The 19,301-nt window shown below is 55.5% G+C and overlaps 1 protein-coding gene across 2 annotated transcripts; it reads left to right on the top strand.

Annotated features, from left to right (window-relative positions):
• The first annotated feature begins 657 nt into the window (after positions 1–657).
• Positions 658–11,456, top strand: ARHGEF15 (Rho guanine nucleotide exchange factor 15). 2 transcript variants are annotated; one of them, XM_059668660.1, is made up of 17 exons: positions 658–764; positions 1,014–1,283; positions 2,848–3,509; positions 3,785–4,117; positions 4,361–4,415; positions 5,217–5,272; positions 5,371–5,582; positions 5,681–5,841; positions 5,951–6,103; positions 6,232–6,361; positions 7,498–7,572; positions 7,676–7,768; positions 7,855–8,015; positions 8,100–8,252; positions 8,393–8,475; positions 8,587–8,691; positions 9,438–11,456. In XM_059668660.1, the coding sequence occupies exons 3-17, from the start codon at positions 2,897–2,899 to the stop codon at positions 9,587–9,589; spliced, it is 2,535 nt and encodes an 844-aa protein (XP_059524643.1). In that variant the 5' UTR covers positions 658–764; positions 1,014–1,283; positions 2,848–2,896; the 3' UTR covers positions 9,590–11,456. The 2 variants fall into 2 exon arrangements, with proteins under 2 accessions (XP_059524643.1, XP_059524642.1); XM_059668659.1 differs by lacking the exon at positions 1,014–1,283.
• The last annotated feature ends 7,845 nt before the right edge of the window (positions 11,457–19,301 follow it).

Below are 19,301 nucleotides of genomic sequence, written 5' to 3'. Positions count from 1 at the left end.
TTTGGCTTTTACTCTGAAGAAAAAGAGGTTAAAAAATGTTTTTTTCCCAGCTTTCTAGCTTTTCTTCCCTGTGTCTTGTTGGTGTGTGTGTGTATGTGTGTGAAGGTCTGGCAAAGGCAGGCACCTGGGTGTGGGCAAAGGCACGGGCAGTTCACAACTGCCCTTCCCACCTTCCTCCCATTACCCTACTTCTCAGCCTGGGGTGTGGCTCATTCCACGCCCTCAGCTGTTTTTATGACACACCCCCAGCCCTGGAACTCAGCTGCTCAAGCATAGAGCAAATTAGAGGTGAGAGAGACCCTACTCTTCCCCTCCTCGCCCGCCCCCCACCCCCAGGGGCACTGACTGCCAGCCAATCAAAGCCTCCCAGTGAGACAGAGAAAGTCAGAGGCTGGGACCAGAGAGACCGTGATGGAGAATGGCGAGCAGGCAGGGGGCCCAGCAAAGTCATATCCTCCTGAAAGAGACAGATCTCAGATCTTCCTCTCCACCTCCACCCTCGTCCCCATCCCTTCTACACACACACACACACACACACACACACACACACACACACACACACTCACGTACTCACACACTCACGCCTGACACAATGGCCGGGTGGGGCTGAGGAACTGGCTTCCTCTGCTGAGATCTCAATCTGGGCCCTCAGTTCCCGCCCCAGAAACCCAGGAACAGACACTCGGAGACCTGGCCCCGCACTCCTTGCTCCAAGGGGCAGGCAGGACAGGCTGAAAATAGAAACCACTTCCAAAAAGATAAAGGTAAATTCAGGGGGAGCTATTGCAGAGTTGGGGGGGAGGATGGGGGAGGGGCCCCTTGGTGTGACAGTGGGCTGGCTCACACCCGGGAACAGGCTGGAAGCGATGGTGACAGGCAGCCGGGTGAGGTGTGGGAGAGGTGGTCAGACAGGCCGCGAGGAGCACACACACCATCCCTCAGCTGAGCCAGAGGTGTCAGCCCAGCCCCGTGCCATTTTCACCCATCCTCACCCCACCCCTGTTCACCTCCAGCCCGGGAGCCCCCATCTGCACAGCAATGCCGACAGGACGTGCACATACAGAGTAGCCGGCTGTCCACACCCCGGTTTCAGCCTTTCCCCAGGCCCTGTGAACCTCAGGACCCCAGGACACGGGTCCATCCCATCTTCCAGAGCCCCGGTGTGCGCATGTGGAGTGCGGTGTGGCTTGGGGGGGTGTCCGGTGGGAGGAGGATTTGATTCCTGTTTCCTGCTCCTACTCACTCAGCCCTAGGAGGTGACTGAGAGTGGAGAGGACTCGAGGGTGAGTGCTCGGGCCAATACCTGGGTCCCTGTGAGAGGCTGTGTGGGGGGTGGGAGAGGAAGTGAACAGCAAACAAAGGTACCTGAGAAGGGGCGGGACCCCCGAGCGGGCAAAGCTGGGGAGGAGCGGGCCAGCCAGGGAGGCCACTGCCTGGGTCATGTTGATAAGGGGCTTCCTGCCAGGATACAGAGGCCATTGAGCGGCAAGGCTCACAGTCTATGCTGCAGGCCCCCACCCTGCCTCGTTCCTCAAGAACCCAATCTGGAGCCTGGGGCGGGGGTGGGGGGGTCTGACTCTCCTGCTGACTCCTGAGGGGAGTTGGGGCTCACCCCCGTCCCCCAGCCCTGACCCTGCGGTCCTCTCAGGATTACGGCCTCCTTCCCGGAGGGAGGGAGTGGGGCCCAGGTCCCCATGCTCTGGCCTTCAGTCTGGCCTCCTCGCCACCCTCAGGCCTCCCGGCAGGACCCAGGCTCCCACTGGGCCTCTTTCTCTGTGACCCGATGGCGGGATGGGGCGGGCAGGGGTAAGAGGACGGGGCAGGAGAGACCATGTCCGGGGCCTCCTGGTCTCTTGGGGTCAGAGGCTCCAGGAATCTTTACGGCAGGAAAAGGAGACTAAAAATAATCCGGAAAGGGAGAGTCCGGAGAGAGGAACTGGGAAATGGGGGGCGGAGGGCCGGCGGGAGCAGGGAAATAGTGATGCAGCCCCACCGCCAGCACCGGCGGGCGTGTGCGCAGACACTCACACACGGCGAACGTCCCCACAGACAGCGCAGAGCACAGCCACCCTCGCACCCTCTCCCACCACACTCCGTTCCCCGCATTCCACTCTCCCCCTGCATACCACCCCTTGATATAGCACTGGGAACAGCGCACACACACTTAAACTACACTCACAACCTTCGCACGCACACTCTATGGACACACACACACAACTCATCAAGCCGAGGCGTTGTGGCTAGACTGGCAAGCTCAGTTCCCCTTCCCATCCCCTTCTCTTGTGCCCCCTCCCCTGCCTTGGGTCTCTGCTGGGGCACCCCCACCCTAGCCTCACTGTCTCCTCCATCCAGACTGTGGCTGCAGAAGCTACAGGCCAGAGAGAAAGGGAGGCTGGGAGGGCCAAGAAAGGCTGCCTGGGAGGGGCCTCGGGAATGCGAGGGGGGCGAGGTGAAGAGAGAAGACTGGGAATGAGCAGGAAGGAGGGGAAGCACAGCAGCCTTCCCTCCTGACTCCAAAATCATGGCTGATTTGCTGGCAAACAATCTCTGCTTAGAGCAGTGGTTCTCACCCTTCTGGCCCTTTAAATACCGTTCCTCATGTTGGGACCCAACCATAAAATTATTTTCGTTGCTACTTCATAACTGTAATGTTGCTACTGTTATGGATCGTCATGTAAATATCTGATATGCAGGATGGTCTTAGGCGACCCCTGTGAAAGGGTCGTTCGACCGCCAAAGGGGTCGCGACCCACAGGTTGAGAACCTCTGCCTTGAGGGGTCGTCTACCCAGGGAAGGTCAGGGGGTGCCACTGAGGGTCTCTCTGTCTCTCCCTCCCTCTTCCTCAGGGGATGACTCCAGCAGAGCCCCCCACTCCTTTGAAAAGCTCAAAGGAAGATGTCAGACCCGTCTCTTCCTACAGCAACACCCCCTACCCAGAAGCCCCCTCGGATCATCCGCCCGCGCCCCCCCTCTCGACCTCGGGCTGCCCAGTCCCCTGGGCCCCCCCACAACGGCTCTTCTCCTCAAGAACCTTCTGGCACCTCCAATGATGCACCGACCCCAATGTGCTCCCCCATCTTCTGGGAACCCCCTGCCTCTTCCCTCAAGCCCCCTGCCCTGCTGCCCCCTTCCGCTTCTAAAACCAGCCTCGACTCTCAGGCCTCCCCAGACTCCCCTTCCAGCACCCCCAGTCCAGTGTCCCGGCGCTCCATCTCCCCAGAACCTGCACCCAGGTCTCCAGTCCCCCCACCCAAACCCTCCGGGTCACCCCGCACACCTCTGCCCCTGCCGCACCCAGCCCCCCGGGGCCAAGCCCAGGATGGCCCTGCCTCTGCCCCAGGCACTGTGCGGAGACTGGCTGGCAAATTCGAATGGGGGACTGAGGGCCGGGTCCAGGCTGCACACGCGACAGAGCCAGCTCCCCAGGGGGGCGTGGATGTGAATGGGGAGAGAGAGACTCCCCGGGGCAGCCTCAGGAGAAGGGGATCCCAGGAGAGTGGCGCACCGGGTAAGCATTTCATGGGGCGAGGGGGGCTCAATCCAGCTCCTCTTTTATTGTTTTCAATGGTTTAAGGCTGGGTCCTTTCAGGGGCTACCTTTTAAACATTGGCTTTTACGTTTAGAAGATCTGATTTTCATATTTCTGGGAGTTTCAAGAGAGTCCGTGTTGAAGAGTAGATGCCTGGGGCTGGGCCATGTTCAGCTGCTGGGCAGGTTAAGGGGAAGGACCCTGGGCAGCGTGGGGCCAAGGGTCTTTTCCTTAGGACACCTCGTCTCCCACAGATGCTGCCCAGGCCTGCCCGCCCTGCTGCCCCTGTGTCTGCCACGTAGCCCGGCCTGGCCTGGAGCTCCGGTGGGTCCCTGTGGGGGGCTATGAGGATGGTCCCAAGGCCCTCTGCAGAGCCTCCCCCCTGCGGGCCTCCCGCTCCCGCCCCAACCCCCCCAGCATCAGTCACCCCTCGGTGGTCCTCACGTCCTACCGCTCCACTGCTGAGCGCAAACTCCTGCCACCTCTCAAACCCCCAAAACCAACTCGGGTCAGGCAGGACCCCACCATCTCGGGGGACCCCCCACAGCCAGATCTCCGTCTGCCCTCTGAAGATGGAAGCCAAACAGGTACAGGGCCTGGGAGAGTGGGTCCTTTGGCTGGGAGGGGAGGGGGTGGAGGGGTAGTGGTCTACAGATGAACAAACTGCAACCCCCAATAGGCCCTGAGCTTGTTTTGTTTCTCCGCCAGCTGCAGCTCCAGGGCTGATGGGAGCGGTAGTTTTTATGGTAACAGTCTCTGCTGGGGCAGGAGTCAGGAGTCGGGTGGGGATTCTGGGGATTTATTCTCTTCACTCTGGGCTCTCTCTCTAGGGAACAGTCCAGATGAAGCCCCTCAGAATGACGCTCCAGCAACCATGGAGGGCAGGTACCAACAACGCTCCCCGCCTTACTCCTACCTGAGGGCAGACTCTGCAGGTCCTGCTAAGTCCCACCTCCACAAAGCTGGAGCGAAGGCGGCCTGGGGCTCTAGAGACAAGCAATCCCAGCGCTGTCCCCTATCAGCTCTGTGACCTTCTGTAAGTCACGTAACCTTTCCGGGTCTCAGGCTCCTCATCTGTGAAATGGGGGTAAGCATACCAACCACTTCATAGACTATAACATTGGTGAAGAACCAGTCCCTAGTAAGTGCTCCATTTTAGTTCCCCACCTCATGCCTCTATTGTAATTATCTCTTCAGTGTCGTCTGGGCTAGTTAATGATCTTAGATTCCCCATCACTATCAGAGTTCATCTGAGCCCATTCATTCATTCAACAAGCATTTGCTGGTGTTTGTTCTCCTGGGGTTTTAGCTTGGGGGAATGGGTATGTGGTAACCAGAACAGGAGGGACAGAGCTGCGGGGGGGCGAAGGGGAGGTGTGAGTTTGGGTTTATCATGCTGAGTCTCACGGAGCCACAGAGAGGACATTTCAGATGGTGGTTGCTACGTGAGAGGGCTGGAAAGGTAAAGACTTGGAAGTCTCTGGTACACAGCATTGAGATAACGGGCGGAGATGGAGCCCGCTGAGTCGGGGCCTCCCATACAACAGGCACATAACAATATCTGGGGTTTGGTCTGGGAGCCGCTAGGGTCCCCGCACACAACCTTACACTATCACGTGGCTAGCGCCCCTGGAGGTGTGCAGCTGGGTTGGCTCTGGGGGACTCCATCCCTTCTTCTCTCCACAGGGATGAGGGCCTGAAGGAGCTGAAGGAGCAGAACTGGGAGGTGCCCCTGCAGGATGGTGAGGCCTCTGGGCCTGGGGGTCCCTGCTGTGGCCCTCAGGCTGGGAGAAGGGCTCTGGGGGCACTGGACTTCCCTGATGCGCTGTCTGCTCTCCAGAACCCCTGTACCAGACCTACCGCGCAGCTGTGCTGTCAGAGGAGCTGTGGGGGGTCAGTGCGGAGGGGAGTCCCTCTCCCACAAACCCTGGAGACGCTCCCACCTTCGCCCGACTCCCTGGCCCCCGAAACACGCTGTGGCAGGAGCTCCCAGCAGTGCGAGCCAGTGGCCTCCTGGACACGCTCAGCCCCCAGGAGAGGCGCATGCAGGAGGTGGCGTACCTGGGGGCTGGCCCCGGGCAGGAGTGCGGCTGGGCCCTGGGCAGGCTGGGAACTGAGTTTTCCACATCCCCCCTGCTCTTCCCCCTTAGAGCCTGTTCGAGGTGGTGACCTCCGAGGCCTCCTATCTGCGCTCCCTGCAGCTGCTGACCGACACCTTCGTGCTGAGCCAGGCGCTCCGGGACACGCTCACCCCCCGCGACCACCACACCCTCTTCTCCAACGTGCAGAGGGTCCAGGAAGTCAGCGAGTGGTCAGTGGGGTGCTGCCCTCTCAGCCAACGGAGCGCCCCTTAACTTGCAGCCTGTCCCAGGGCCCCTGGCTCTCTGCCCCCCTTCGCCGACGGCTCCCCACCCCTGCAGGTTCCTCGAGGCGTTGCTGTCCCGTGTACGCTCTTCCCCCCACATCAACGACCTTTGCGACGTGGTGCATGCCCACGCCGTGGGCCCTTTCTCCGTGTACGTGGATTACGTGCGCAACCAGCAGTACCAGGAGGAGACCTACAGCCGCCTTATGTGAGCTCCAGGGCAGGGGCCAGGTCACACCTGTGGGGGAGCCTGGGGTGCAGGGGGGGTCCAGGCCCGGGCAGGCGGGGGGACCGGGGCCTCCAGGCCCACTCCAGCGGCCCGGGCTGCTTCTGCAGGGACACGAACGTGCGCTTCTCCGCGGAGCTGCGCCGGCTGCAGAGCCTCCCCAAGTGTGAGCGGCTCCCGCTGCCGTCCTTCCTGCTGCTGCCCTTTCAGCGCATCACGCGGCTCCGCATGCTGCTGCAGGTACCGTGGGGCCCGGGGCCTCTCCTGCCCCGCCATCGCCATCTCCCACCCCACCGTGAACACAGGGCTTCCCTAAATCAGACCCAATCGGGGCCTCTCAGTCCAGGACCCGCCAGACTCTGCCTGGAGCTACTCAGATGTCTCAGGGAGCATGCTGGGTGCAGGCAATGAACCTCTGGCTAGAGGCAGGAGTTCTCGAACTGGCTGACTGACCTTGGGCAAGTCCCTTTCTCTCTCTGGGTCTCAGAGGGAATGTGGTGGCCACCTCAGCTGTACCTCTCACTGCATACCTCCCTCCCCAGTGGGGTGATATCACACCCAAGGAGGCAATATTGATTCTTTGGGAGGTAAAAAATATCCTAAATATTCTAATGGTTGTGGTACTTCAAAGGGCCCTGCTACATAAAAGATACAGCATATCTGTGGTATGAAATTTCTAAAAAGGCTCCTGAGCTGGGTGATACTGAATTAAAAAATAAAAGATTGAGCCCTAGCTGGTTTGGCTCAGTGGATAGAGCATTGGCCTGTGGACTGAAGGGTCCCAGATTCGATTCCAGTCAAGAGCACATGGCTGGGTTGCGGGCTCGATCCCCAGTAGGGGGCGTACAGGAGGCAGCCAATCAATGATCCTCTCTCATCATTGTTTCTATCTCTCCCTCCCTCTCCCTTCCTCTGAGAGGTTAAATAACATGTCCAGGTTATCCAGATAATCACTGATGGAGACAAAGTTTCATTCCAGGCACTCTAACCACTGTGCTTCATTGTTTTTACTAATAGTTGTGGTTAGTAATTATTAAAATAACAGCACCCTTCTTTCCAGCACTCACTATGTGCAAGGACTATGTTAAGTGCTTTGCATATATTACGTTGCTGAATCCTCCATCGGTAGGCTAGGCGGGTATTGCCCCCAGTTTACAGATGCAGAAACCGAGGCTCAGAGAGGTAACGTGACTTGCTCAGGGTTAGGCAGACAGTGAGTGGTGAGGTCTCTCAGCCTTGTTGAGGCTGGTTCCTCAGCCCTGTGAACCCCAAACTGAGCATGTTGCCAAGCCAGGCAAGGGGCCTCCGAGCTGCAGCCCCTCTGAACCCCAGGGCTGCAGAGCAGGGGCCCAGCCACCCTTCCTCCTTGTCCTCAGAACATCCTCCACCAGACAGAGGAGGGGTCCAGCCGCCAGGAGAATGCCCAGAAGGCCCTGGGAGCTATCAGCAAGGTGGGCTGCGGGGGATGCTGAGGCCCGGGGAGGCGAGGAGGGGGTCAGGGAGAGGGAAGGGAGGAAGGGAGTAGGGGTGAGTGACCGAGCTCCCCTCACCCAGATCATTGAGCGTTGCAGTGCTGAGGTGGGGCGCATGAAGCAGACGGAGGAGCTGATCCGGCTCACCCAGAGGCTGCGCTTCCACAAAGTCAAGGTCAGCCCCTGTCTAGACTCCCCACCATCCCTTTCCCCATTTTGTGCGGATAAAGAAGCCAGAACCCCCTCCCTGCTCCCTCCCAGGCCCTGCCCCTGGTCTCCTGGTCGCGGCGCCTGGAGTTGCAGGGGGAGCTGACGGAGTTAGGGTGCCGGAGAGGGGGCATGCTCTTCACCTCGCGCCCCCGCTTCACTCCCCTCTGCCTGCTGCTCTTCAGTGACCTGCTGCTCATCACGCAGCCTAAGAGGTGGGTCCCAGGGAGGGTGGGAGGCCAGGCAGGGGTGGGGAGAAGCAGTCCGTTCTCCTTCTGAACTTCCTCTCCCCTGGGCAGTGGGCAGCGGCTACAGGTGCTGGACTATGCCCATCGCTCCCTGGTCCAGGCCCAGCAGGTTCCAGACCCATCTGGACCCCCGACGTTCCGCCTCTCCCTTCTCAGCAACCACCAGGGCCGCCCCACCCAACGGCTACTCCAAGCTTCCTCCCTGTGAGTTGTGTCTCCTAAAGGGGCCTTGACCTGACCTCTCAGAGCCTACCACCTCCTCCCCAATCTCTCTCCTCTGTGGCCCCTGCCTAACCCCCGGTAGGATCTCCTGGGCCAATTGGGACCCTCCCTTGTCCCACCAGATCAGACATGCAGCGCTGGCTGGGAGCCTTCCCCACCCCTGGCCCCCTTCCCTGCTCCCCAGACACCATCTATGAGGACTGTGGTGAGTAACCCCTAGAGGGAGAAGGAAGGAAAGGTGAATCTCAAGGGGAAATATGGGGGAGAAGCTAAATATAGTCTTGATCCTGCTGTAATGTCACCCAACCCCCACCAGAATGTTCCCAGGATCTGTGTTCAGAGCCTTCGACACCAGCCAAGACTGAGGGACAGGGTCTGGAGTCCAGGGCTCCCCCCAAGCACCTACACAAGAGCCCTGAAGGTGAGTCTTTTATTTCTTCATTCAGTAAATGTTAAGCACCTGGGAGGGGCTGCTCTCTGCTCTAGGCGCTGTGAATCAAACACACAGATATCCCTGTGCTGCGAAGCAGGCCTTCTAGTGGAGGAGAAACAATAAAGAGCAAACAAGATCAAAAGTAAATTGCATATAGTGCGACCGCAGGCGATGAGTCTACGGCAAAAACCCAAGTGCAGCAGTCAAGGAGGGCAGGCGTCCCAGGGCTGGGTGGGTTACAGGTTTAAAGAGGGAGGCTGAGGTGGACCTCCAGGAGGAGGCACCGTGTCGGCGATGACTTGATGGAGCTGAGGAATTTAGGCACGTGGCACCCAGAGGAAGAAGGTTCCAGTCAGAGACTAGAGTCAGCGGAAGGCACTGTGGTTGGTTGGTGTGTTTAGGAGACAGTAAGGAGGCATGTGTGGCTAGAGGGAGCGCGGAGAAGGGAGAGAAGCAGACGAGGTCATAGAGATAACAGGGAGCAGATCATGTGGGTCCTCAGAGATTCCTGCAAGGATTCGGGCTTCCACTCTGAGTGGGATGAGCAGCCACTGCAGGGCTTGACAAAGGAGTGACCCTGACCCTCTTTGGTGATACTGTCACCTCCAGTGGCTTTTCTGCCAATGCTCCCGTTCTCACCATGACCCTCAGACACTAGACCCCATGGTGCCTCCTTTCCCCCCTGCCCTGCCCCTTTCCCTGGCTCCCCTGGCGCCCCTTCTCTCTTTCTCCAGGCTGGCTGAAGGGCCTTCCTGGGGCCTTCCCTGCCCAACTGGTGTGTGAAGTCACAGGGGAACATGAAAGGAGGAGGCACCTTCGCCAGCACCAGAGGCTCCTTGAGGCTGCTGGACCGTCTTCAGGAAACCCCAGTGCCCCTCAATCCTAATGCATGCTGGGGAGGGGGCACAGGCGGGGACAGCTGGCAGCGTGGCACAGAGAGGACAAAGCTCATCTATCTATTGGATTCGCTGTCAGTGGAAATACTACCTCTAGTGGCAACCAATAGGGACCAAGCTTCAGGACAAGGCAGCCCATGAAAACAGGATGGTCAGAGCCCAGGCGATGAGGGAGAACGAGGCTGGTTTGAGCGTGTGGCCAATGGAGACAGAGGCTAGGTGCAGAGCGGCTGATCTGGACCCAAGAGATCAGTAGTGACTCTCTTCGGTTCTATAGCAAGAGCCAGTCCTGCCCTTTGAATCGAAGAAGTATTAGATTTCATTCTCAGGGTGTTTCCTATGTCCTCTCAAGCCAGGTTTTCTCTTCTAGAAGAATCCAGTGTGTGTTTCTCGGAGAATGTGTGTGTGTGTGTGTGTGTGTATCTGTGAGTGTGGTATGTGTATGATCTTGCCTTCTCCCAGATGAGTGACTGGCCCAGTTCTTCCCTCAGCCCCCATTTTAACTATTATTCTCTCCGAGAAAGACCCCAGGTCTGAGTGCCAGAGGAGAATGAGCTGGGTGTGGCTTGGCAGCCAGAGGCCAGAGCTCGGTTGAGAGCCCTGGGATCTGGGACTCTTGGAGGCCAGAGTCCCATGACAGTTAGAGGGTGATGTTATGGAGCAGACAAGCAGCCTGGCAGAGGAGCCCACGGGACTTCTGAAGACGGCCAGTAGCTGGGGCCTGAGGGCCCCTGAAGCCCACAAGCCCTTCTCCTTGCCCCAAAGCTTGGCGTCTGTAATCTTTGCTGGGAAAGCACCCAACTGAACTATAATCAGCGTCCAGCCTTGGCCTTGGACCCCAAGAAACGGAAGCTGTGGATCATGGGCCAGCGGGTGAGCTGCTGGGCCTTCCTGCCTTCATCCTGGTCCTCTCACAGAGACGTGGGGCCAAGCAGTGGGCAGAGAATGGAGAGGGTCTGCTTCCGGATGAGAAATGGCCCCCATGCGATGCCACCCGGAGCTGAGGGACGGACGGAGTGGAGCAGACAGCTGCCGGCGAGGGGGGCCCAGGTCTAGCACAAGGCCTGCTCTGAGCGAGGCCATCACCCCTGCCCTTCACTCGTGCACAGAAACTTGCCCAGGACAGAAACTGCCACGCTGACCACAGGAGGCGCAGGGACTCTCGGAGACTCAGAGGGAGACAGGCACTGGCATTGGCATGTCTGTGACTTTGGAGATTCACCGAGCACTGTGCCTGGCAGATGAGAAACCTGCAATAAATGTTGGTGGAGCTGTATTGAGGCTCTTTGGGGGACTGTGTGCTTAAAGAAGCAGTGGTTTCCCGCTGTGGCTTTATAAGGGGAGTGGGGCTGGCTGGAAAGGGATTCTTCCAGAGCAGAGGTCAGTTCGCTGGGAACCGGGCTTGGAGACTAGGCTCAAGGCTCCAGCGTGTCAGCCCACTCCTCCCTGCCCAGGGATCCGAGGCTGCGGTGGTGGTGGGTTTGCAGATGCTGGGGTGCAAGGCTCCCGCAGGTTGGGGGAGAAGATAGGGCAGCGCCAGGGCTCCAGCAGGGGATGGAGATGCAGGGAGCAGGACAAAGAGGGCAGTCAGCAATAAAGGTCTTTCCTGAGCAGCCAAGCATCACTGTGTTTAATTCAAGCAATTCTACGCCTGTTTACTGAATGCCTTCTCTGTGCCAGGCATTGTTCTAAGACCTGGGGATACAGAGATGAAAACAAGGGCCTTGTCCTCAAGGAGGACATCCTGGGTCTGGGGCCAGGTGGAAAGAACAATTTCCAACTGTGAACAATTTAATAAGCAAGATAAAACCAGGCAGCAGCTATGGGGAAAATACAGCAAGGGCTGTGATGTAGAATACTCCGTGTGTGTGTGGGTGGGGGGGGGGTGAGGGTGGAGGGGGAGCTTTGGAGAAGATCCTGGAGGTAACATTTGAGCTGAGACACAAATGACAAGAAGGGAGCAGCCCTGGGAAGATCTGTGCAAAGAGCATCAAAGGGACTGAAGTCCAGGAAATGAAGGTAGTGGTCGTGGTGGGGTGCACCTGCTCCTTCAAGTTTCCTGGTTGGGGATTCTCCCTCCAACCAAACTCCCTCTCTCTTGGAAATACTCAGAGAAACAGACAGACAGGCAGACATCGGAGGCTCACACAAAGCTACACATATGACCGATCTATGATACTTCCTAGCTCCTCAACCCCTCCCTCAGCCCTGCCTTGAGGAAGCCCCCAAGCCCCACTTCAGGTGTCCTAGTAATGGGGTAATTAGAAGACAAAGACCAGATAAGAGTTGTTTTGGGATGTAAAGGCACATAAAATACAACCACATGTTCCAGAAGAGACGGAAAAGACAGGAAGGAGAGGGGATGGTCTGTTTCTGTTATCTTAGAGCCCCCTTTCCATTTTGGGGTGACAAGTGAGTGTGTGCAGTCCGGGAGGAGTGTGCATTCGGCAGGACAGTCGGAGAGGGCGAGGGGCATGAAGGACAGCTATGTGGGAGAGGGGTGGATGTGGGGCAGTGAGACCACCATGAATGTGGAGAAAGTAGATGGGCAGAGGGCTGGGGCTGGGGTAAGGAAGACAGAGTGGGGAATGATGGGGTGGTACAGGGGGTACCGGGGACTGTAGGTAACTTGGCGAGTCATGAATTCTCTCCCTCCACCCCCTGCACACCTCCACCAGGTATGTACCTCTCTGTCATATACCTGTTCTACTCCTGCTGGCCCAGCACCCTCTCCATCCTGTGGTGCTCCTCACCCTTCCTGCCCCTCTGAGTCACCTTCTGCAGCTTCCTCACAGGTGTGGGAGGAGGGTTCATGGGAGGAGGGTTCTGGGAGACGTCTCCCAGTGCTGCCCCGTCTGGTGTTCCAGGCATGGTGGTGGGGGTGGCAGGGGTCAGTACAAATGTTCCAGGTGGTAGAGAGGTTCATTGACCCATTTGGGGGTCCTGAAGCTGCCATCACTCCATGCCTTCACATTCTATCATGCTGGGGAGGTGGAAGAAACTCATATTTTCATAGGCTCCGGGGAGGCACAGCTGTGTATGGGGGGTGGGGGGTGGGAAGCCGGGCCCCATTGGGAGTCTCTCTCTCTCTCTCTCTCTCTCTCTCCATCCCACAGTCCCGCTCCTCATATTTGTGGCCTCCATATATGGGGATTCAGTGATAATGCAGCTAGGACAGGGCACTGACCTCTCTTTGCACTGGCCCTTCTATGACCTCTGGGTCCGCATCGTTGTGGCCATTGTTACCGGTGAGCGGAGGCGGGTTGCAATCGTGACCACAAGCAACAGGCGGATGAGGGCCCCCTTTCCCGGCAGCCTGCTCGCTAGCCCCCTGCCATCGCCTTCCAGCCCCACAGGCCCTCCAGCCCACTTGCTGAGATCCTTCCCAGCCCTGCGGCCTGGTTCTGTCCGTTCCCGAAAGCTCCTCTCTCTCTCCTCCCTCCTTCCTCGCGGGACTCGCCTCTCTCTTCAGCTACCGGGGTATCTGCTGGTTCCCGCTTTCGGGTTGGCCAGTCACCAGGCAGGCAAACCACCCGGTGCAGGAGTACGTCTCCTCCGACAGTCCCTCCACCAGCCGGACAAACCCCGACGGCCGCCCGACCTGGCTCCCCAGCACGCCCTCTGCAAACCAGCGGCTCTCCACCTTCCAGCGGCCCGAGAAAGTCTCGGGCCGGAGCAACGGGAGCTACGGGAGCTACGGGAGCAAAGGGAGAAACTCCCAGAGGTCCCCTTCGGTTCTAACCTGGACGCCCCTCGTAGCCCCGCCTCCTGGCTTGGCCCCGCCCCCAGACCAGGCCCCGCCCCGCCCCGCCCCGCCCCGCCGCGCCCTGGCCGGGTCCCGGTGCACCCAGACCTACTTGGCGACACCGGTTTCCAGCTCTCGGCCTTGGCACGTCTTCTGGCCGAGCTGGGTGTGCAGGTTCTCAGCGCTCGCCTCCCACGCGAGGCAGGACCTGGGGTGGCCGCCCCCACCGAGAAATCCTTCAGACGTCGAGGCGCCGGTCCTGCGCCTGCCGTCCACTGCGGCCAGCGCGCCCCACTCGCCCGCCCGCGATCTCTCGAAGTGGCCCCGAACTCGCCGGGGTCCAGGGCCGGCGTGTAGCTGGCTGACCCCAATTCCCCAGCATCGGAGGTGGGGTGGACGTTTCCCATTGTCCTCTGCAAGCACGTCTGTCTTCGGGAGCGCAGCCTGGCCTTAGTGCTTAAGCCCAAACTGCTCCGCAGTCGACCCGGTGCAGCCAGCTAAACGCCGGCCGGGGACCTCGGGGCCACTTCGAGAGATCGCGGGCGGGAGCGTGGGCTCGGGCGTTAGGCCCCGCTGCCTTGCAGCCAGAGGCGCACAGAGCTGAGGGAGGAGAACAGAAGCAGCCCCGGGGGTAGCATATAACATGAGTGACTGGGGAGGGAGGAGCCGGCGGGGAGAGGTCAATGGGGGGGGGGGGGGGGAGGGAGGAGACATTATTTTTTATTTTTAGCAAAAACAGAATTTTCTTAGAGAAGGTAAAGGCCCCTGAGTCAGCTCTCTCGTGGCGTGTGCCTGCTCACGGCCATGCCTGCGAAGGTCCCACCTGCCGCGCAGGTTCACGCGCAGCTCGCGGGAAGGCCTGGAGGAGCCGGGCTCCGTGCTCAGCACTCGGAAGCTTGCGGGTCAAGCGTCCACAGCCCCTGACCTCGCAGGAGGCCAGGCCGGTGAGCCCCCCTGTAGGACAGAGGTCGGAAGTCCCCCCTTTTATAGGCCCCCACACCCCTGGATGTTATGAGGTTGTATGTAGCATGAACACTTTGTAATATTGATCGATTACATGTAAGACAACTCAAAAAAACCCCTCCTTCTGTCTGTGGCCATTGGTTATGCTCATATGCACGCACACAAGTCCTTTGGTTGATCTCTTAACCCTCCTCCCCTGCCATCCATCCCTCTGAGGTTTGAGGGTCTGTTCGGTGCTTCTATGTCTCTGGATCTATTTTTGTTCATCAATTTATTTTGTTCATTATATTCCACAAATGAGTGAGATCATGTGATATTTATCTTTCTTCAACTGGCTTGTTTCACTTAGCATAATGCTCTCCAGGTCCATCCATATGGTTGCAAATAGCAAGAATTTCTCCTTTTTTACAGCAGCGCAGTATTCCATGGTGTAGATGTACCACTGTTTTTTAATCCATTCATCTGCTGATGGACACTTAGGCTGTTTTAGCTATGGTGAATTGTGCTGCTATGAACATAGGGGTGCATATATCCTTTTTGATTGATGTTTCTGATTTCTCATTGTGATTTTAAATTTGATTTTAAAATAGATTTTAATTGACTTCAGAGAGGAAGGGAGAGGGAGAGAGAAAGAGAAACATCAATGATGAGAATCATTGCCAGAACCGGTTTGGCTCAGTGGATAAAGCTTCGGCCTGCGGATTCAAGGGTCCTGGGTTCGATCAAGGGCATGTACCTTGGTTGCGGGCACATCCCCAGTGGGGGGTGTGCAGGAGGCAGCTGATTGATGTTTCTCTCTCATCGATGTTTCTGGCTCTCTATCCCTCTCCCTTCCTCTCTGTAAGAAATCAATAAAATATATTTTAAAAAAATGATGAGAATCATTGATTGGCTGCTTCCTGCATGCCCCCTACTGGGGATTGAGCCCGTAACCTGTGCGTGTGCCCTTGACCAGAATCAAACCTGGGACCCTTCAGTCTGCAGGCCAACGCTCTATTCACAGCTATACTGGCTAGGGCTAGTTTGTGTTTTCTTAATGACCAATGGTACTTAGTATCTTTTCATGTGCTTATTGGCCACTTGAATATCTTCTTTGGTGAAGTGTCTGTTCAAATCCTTTGGCCTTTTAAAAACTGGGTGGTTTGTTTTCTTATTGTGTTTTGAGAGTTCTTTATATATTCTGGATAATTCCGTTAGCAGATATGTGATTTGAAAACATTTTCTTCCAGTCTGTGGCTTGTATTTTCATCCTCTTAACTGTGTTTTTCAGAGCAGAAATTCTTATTTTTAGCAAAAGCAGAGTTTTATTAGAGAAGGTAAAGTAACAAAGCTCTCTGTAGCAGAGAGGGGTCCCAAGCGGGTTGTCCAGGAATTCTTAATTTGCGGTCACTTTCTGCTTTTTTTCCGCAGTAATTTTCCTTCCCACTTCTGCTCAGTTGGTCTATAAAAGGCAATGAAGTTTCCCGCAGAGGTAGAGGCAGAGCCACGCAAGCAGGACACACACTGACACGCAGATCTGCCTATCATTTCCCTGTGTGCCAAACCCTGTAGGTGACGAGACATTGTGGGGCGTCTTCTACAGCTTCCCCACTCGGTGTGTGAGCCTCGGACCAGCAACCTGGGGCATCACCTGGGACCTTGTTACAGGCGGGGCATCTGCCTGTTAAGGAGCTGCCCAGTCATCAGCACACACTTTAGAGTTTGTGGAACACACCATCACCATCAGGCCCACAGAAAGATGGGTGCGTACTTTCACAGAGGCAAAGGCGAGGGAACGTTGCAGCGTGTGGTCTCTGGCCACTGAATTATCCCAGAATGCCGGGGGCCTGGGAGCTCGCGGCCAGGAGAGCCACACTCCTGTGTATTGGGGTGAGCTGGCCTGGAGTGGGACTGTTTCTGAGTGTCATGCAGGTAGCAAAGCAAGTCCACATGGACAGTCAAGGAGTGATCGACGAGGCTGTGTAAGCCCAAGGCCGTGTTCTCCAGGTCGGCTTTGCCCACAGTCATTGAGGGGCTACGTCCCATAAGGCAGTGGTTCTCAACCTTCCTAATGCCGCAACCCTTTAATACAGTTCCTCATGTTGTGGTGACCCCCAACCATAAAATTATTTTCGTTGTTACTTCATAACTGTAATTTTGCTGCTGTTATGAATTGTCATGTAAGTATCTGATATGCAGGATGTATTTTCATTGTTACACATTGAACATAATTAAAGCATAGTGATTAATCACAAAAACAATATGTAATTATATATGTGTTTTCTGATGGTCTTAGGCGACCCCTGTGAAAGGGTCATTCGACCCCAAAGGGGTCGCGACCCACCGGTTGAGAACCGCTGCCATAAGGGATGTCCAGGTACCTGTCCTCACTGCTGGAATGGTGAGCAGTTTCCTTTTCAGAAACCTCCTAGCCTTGCACTCCATTCTGGCTGTACTCCCCACCTGTGTAAGCAAGTTATTATGAAGCATAGTAACCTCTATCTGGTATTAAAAAAACTGCTGTTTGAAACTCTCTGCTATTGTTAGATAGTCCCTACTCCTGTAAACTCTGTCATTATAAATAAACTGTCACTTCAAGACAGTCTGTTATTCTGTAAAAGGACTTTGTTTTTTAGTTCAAATAATAGAAAAAGATAAACTTAACTGTCCGACCTTGCAAGCTAGCCATCTAATGTAACAGACTAAAATAGACTAATACTGCTGAAACCGGTTTGGCTCAGTGGATAGAGCGTCGGCCTGCGGACTGAAGGGTCCCAGGTTCGATTCCGGTCAAGGGCATGTACCTGGGTTGCAGGCACATCCCCAGTAGGAGATGTGCAGGAGGCAGCTGATCGATGTTTCTCTCTCATCGATGTTTCTAACTCTCTATCTCTCTCCCTTCCTCTCTGTAAAAAATCAATAAAATATATTTTAAAAAAAATAAAATAAAATAGACTAATACTGATAATAATTCCAACTACTAACTCATTATGTATTCAAGGTTACAAACTAACTGTAACAATAACCTACACAGAGGTCTTAGTGAAACCTGCAAACAAAGACGCTCAAAAAGTATAAATACAAGACACTTCCCCTATGCCGGGGCTCAGAGATTTGGAAGAGACACCTCCCTCTGGGCCGTGCGCAATGAACGACTCCTAATTAATTGGCTTATGACGGCGTCTTGTATCTCATTCGATGATTTATGACACAACAATTACTTTTTGAATGCGTGGCTTCCTTTCTTCTGGAAAACGGTTCCTCCGCAAGTCCACGTGGTTCTGGCGGTTGTCAGTGAGAGCATCCACCTTCCCAGGCTCCTCTGGTTCCTGCCTAGTTCTAGGCCTGGGTGTTCCGCTTCCTCTTTGAGCCCGTGTTGATTCAGCATCGCCCCAATACACTCCTTTTTTCCTAACTTAGTTTGGGTTTGTGTTGGCAACCACAGAATTCTCACTGATTACACAGCCTTATAAGATAGTTGGCCGGGAAGGCGCCTTTGTGCCTTTCACCTTGTGGCCAAAAGACAGCCCCTCGGAATAGATGTGGGGTAAATGGCTTCCGGGGAGCAGCACCTTTATGAAATAGAGAACAAAGGGCCTCTTCCAGTGCAGCCCTCCTATAGGGGCCATGGCTTGTCAAGCAAAATGCAGCCTGGAGCTCAGCTCTCACTGCCCCCGTCAGCCGGGTGCTCTTGTGCAGAGCACAGGTAACACAGCCTTACGTAGAGACCCTGTTGTCGGGCCCCCCACCCCTTCCCCTCAGCTCTCTTCTCCTCTTTCCACTTTCCGTTTACCTCCGCTAGGCTTTTACTCGGGCAACATCAAAGAGGATAACAGCTATGTTTACCTTTGTAGCAATAGTTAAGTCTTCCGTGCTTTGTCCATCTGTTGATTCTAAAAGTTGAAACTCAATTAACAGTGTTTACCTTATGTATTGTGACTTATAAATATCTTTCAATGCAGAGCTAGTAATCACTGAGATTACATTTCCTTTCTTGAACTGTTTTAATTACCTTTTGAGAGACAATATTTGATAGATTCACAGGATTATATGAAATATATGTTAGTTATAAATGATTCTACTATAATGAATACCATGTACCTTTCACCCAAATCAGGCACCAGGAACCTAGTGCCAGTAATGTGCATGTGCCAATGTAATCCTCCCTGTCCCATTCCCCTGCTCCCCCTGAGAGAGAGGCAATATCATTTTTTGTGTTTATCATTCCACTGCTTAAAAAAAAAAATCCATGCACTCATAACAGCATGTATGCATAAACAATGTTCTGTTTAGTTGGGTTTGTTTATGAGCTCTATAAAAATGTTTACAATGTAGTCTTCTGGGAGTTCTGTTTTTTCAGGAAACACTGTATTTCCAAGATTCTTCCATGTTGTTTTGCATTGCTATTGGAACTGTTTATTATGATTACAAACTCTTAGGAACTCCAGGAAAAACTGAAACAGAGCCAGAGAAGGAAACACAATCCTGATGGTCACCAGCTCTATATGAATGTCAGTCCCAGTAGGCCCAGCACCCCCTTTGTCCATCACTGCCCCCTCCTAGTGTAGAAGAGAGTTATCCCAATCCATGGCCAAGAAAGCTAGGGAATTTGTTCACCAACTCCCTATCTGTCAGTAGTTCATGGGTCAGCCTCCACATCCGGGTGCCCCTGACCATGGCTGATTGTTCTAGGGATGGCACTGGTCCCTGGCAGGGCCAAAGAATGTTTGGACTTAAGACTGAGAGGTCTCGCCCTAGCCGGCTTGGCTCAGTGGATAGAGCATCAGCCTCTGGACTGAAGGGTCCCAGGTTCAATTCCGGCCAAGGGCACATGCCTGGGTTGCGGGCTCCATCCCCAGTGTGGGGTGTGCAGGAGGCAGCCAATCAATGATTCTCTCTCATCATTGATGTTTCTATCTCTCTCCTTCTCCCTTCCTCTCTGAAATCAATAAAGAAATATATATGTATATATAAAGACTGAGAGGTGTCCTCTCTGACAACCAAAGGTTAATAGC

The sequence above is a fragment of the Myotis daubentonii genome, chromosome 16, assembly GCF_963259705.1.
Source record: "Myotis daubentonii chromosome 16, mMyoDau2.1, whole genome shotgun sequence".
In the NCBI taxonomy this organism is placed as follows: domain Eukaryota; kingdom Metazoa; phylum Chordata; class Mammalia; order Chiroptera; family Vespertilionidae; genus Myotis; species Myotis daubentonii.
The sequence above is the reverse complement of the archived record's forward strand: the minus strand, read 5'-3'. Positions and strand labels throughout refer to the sequence as shown.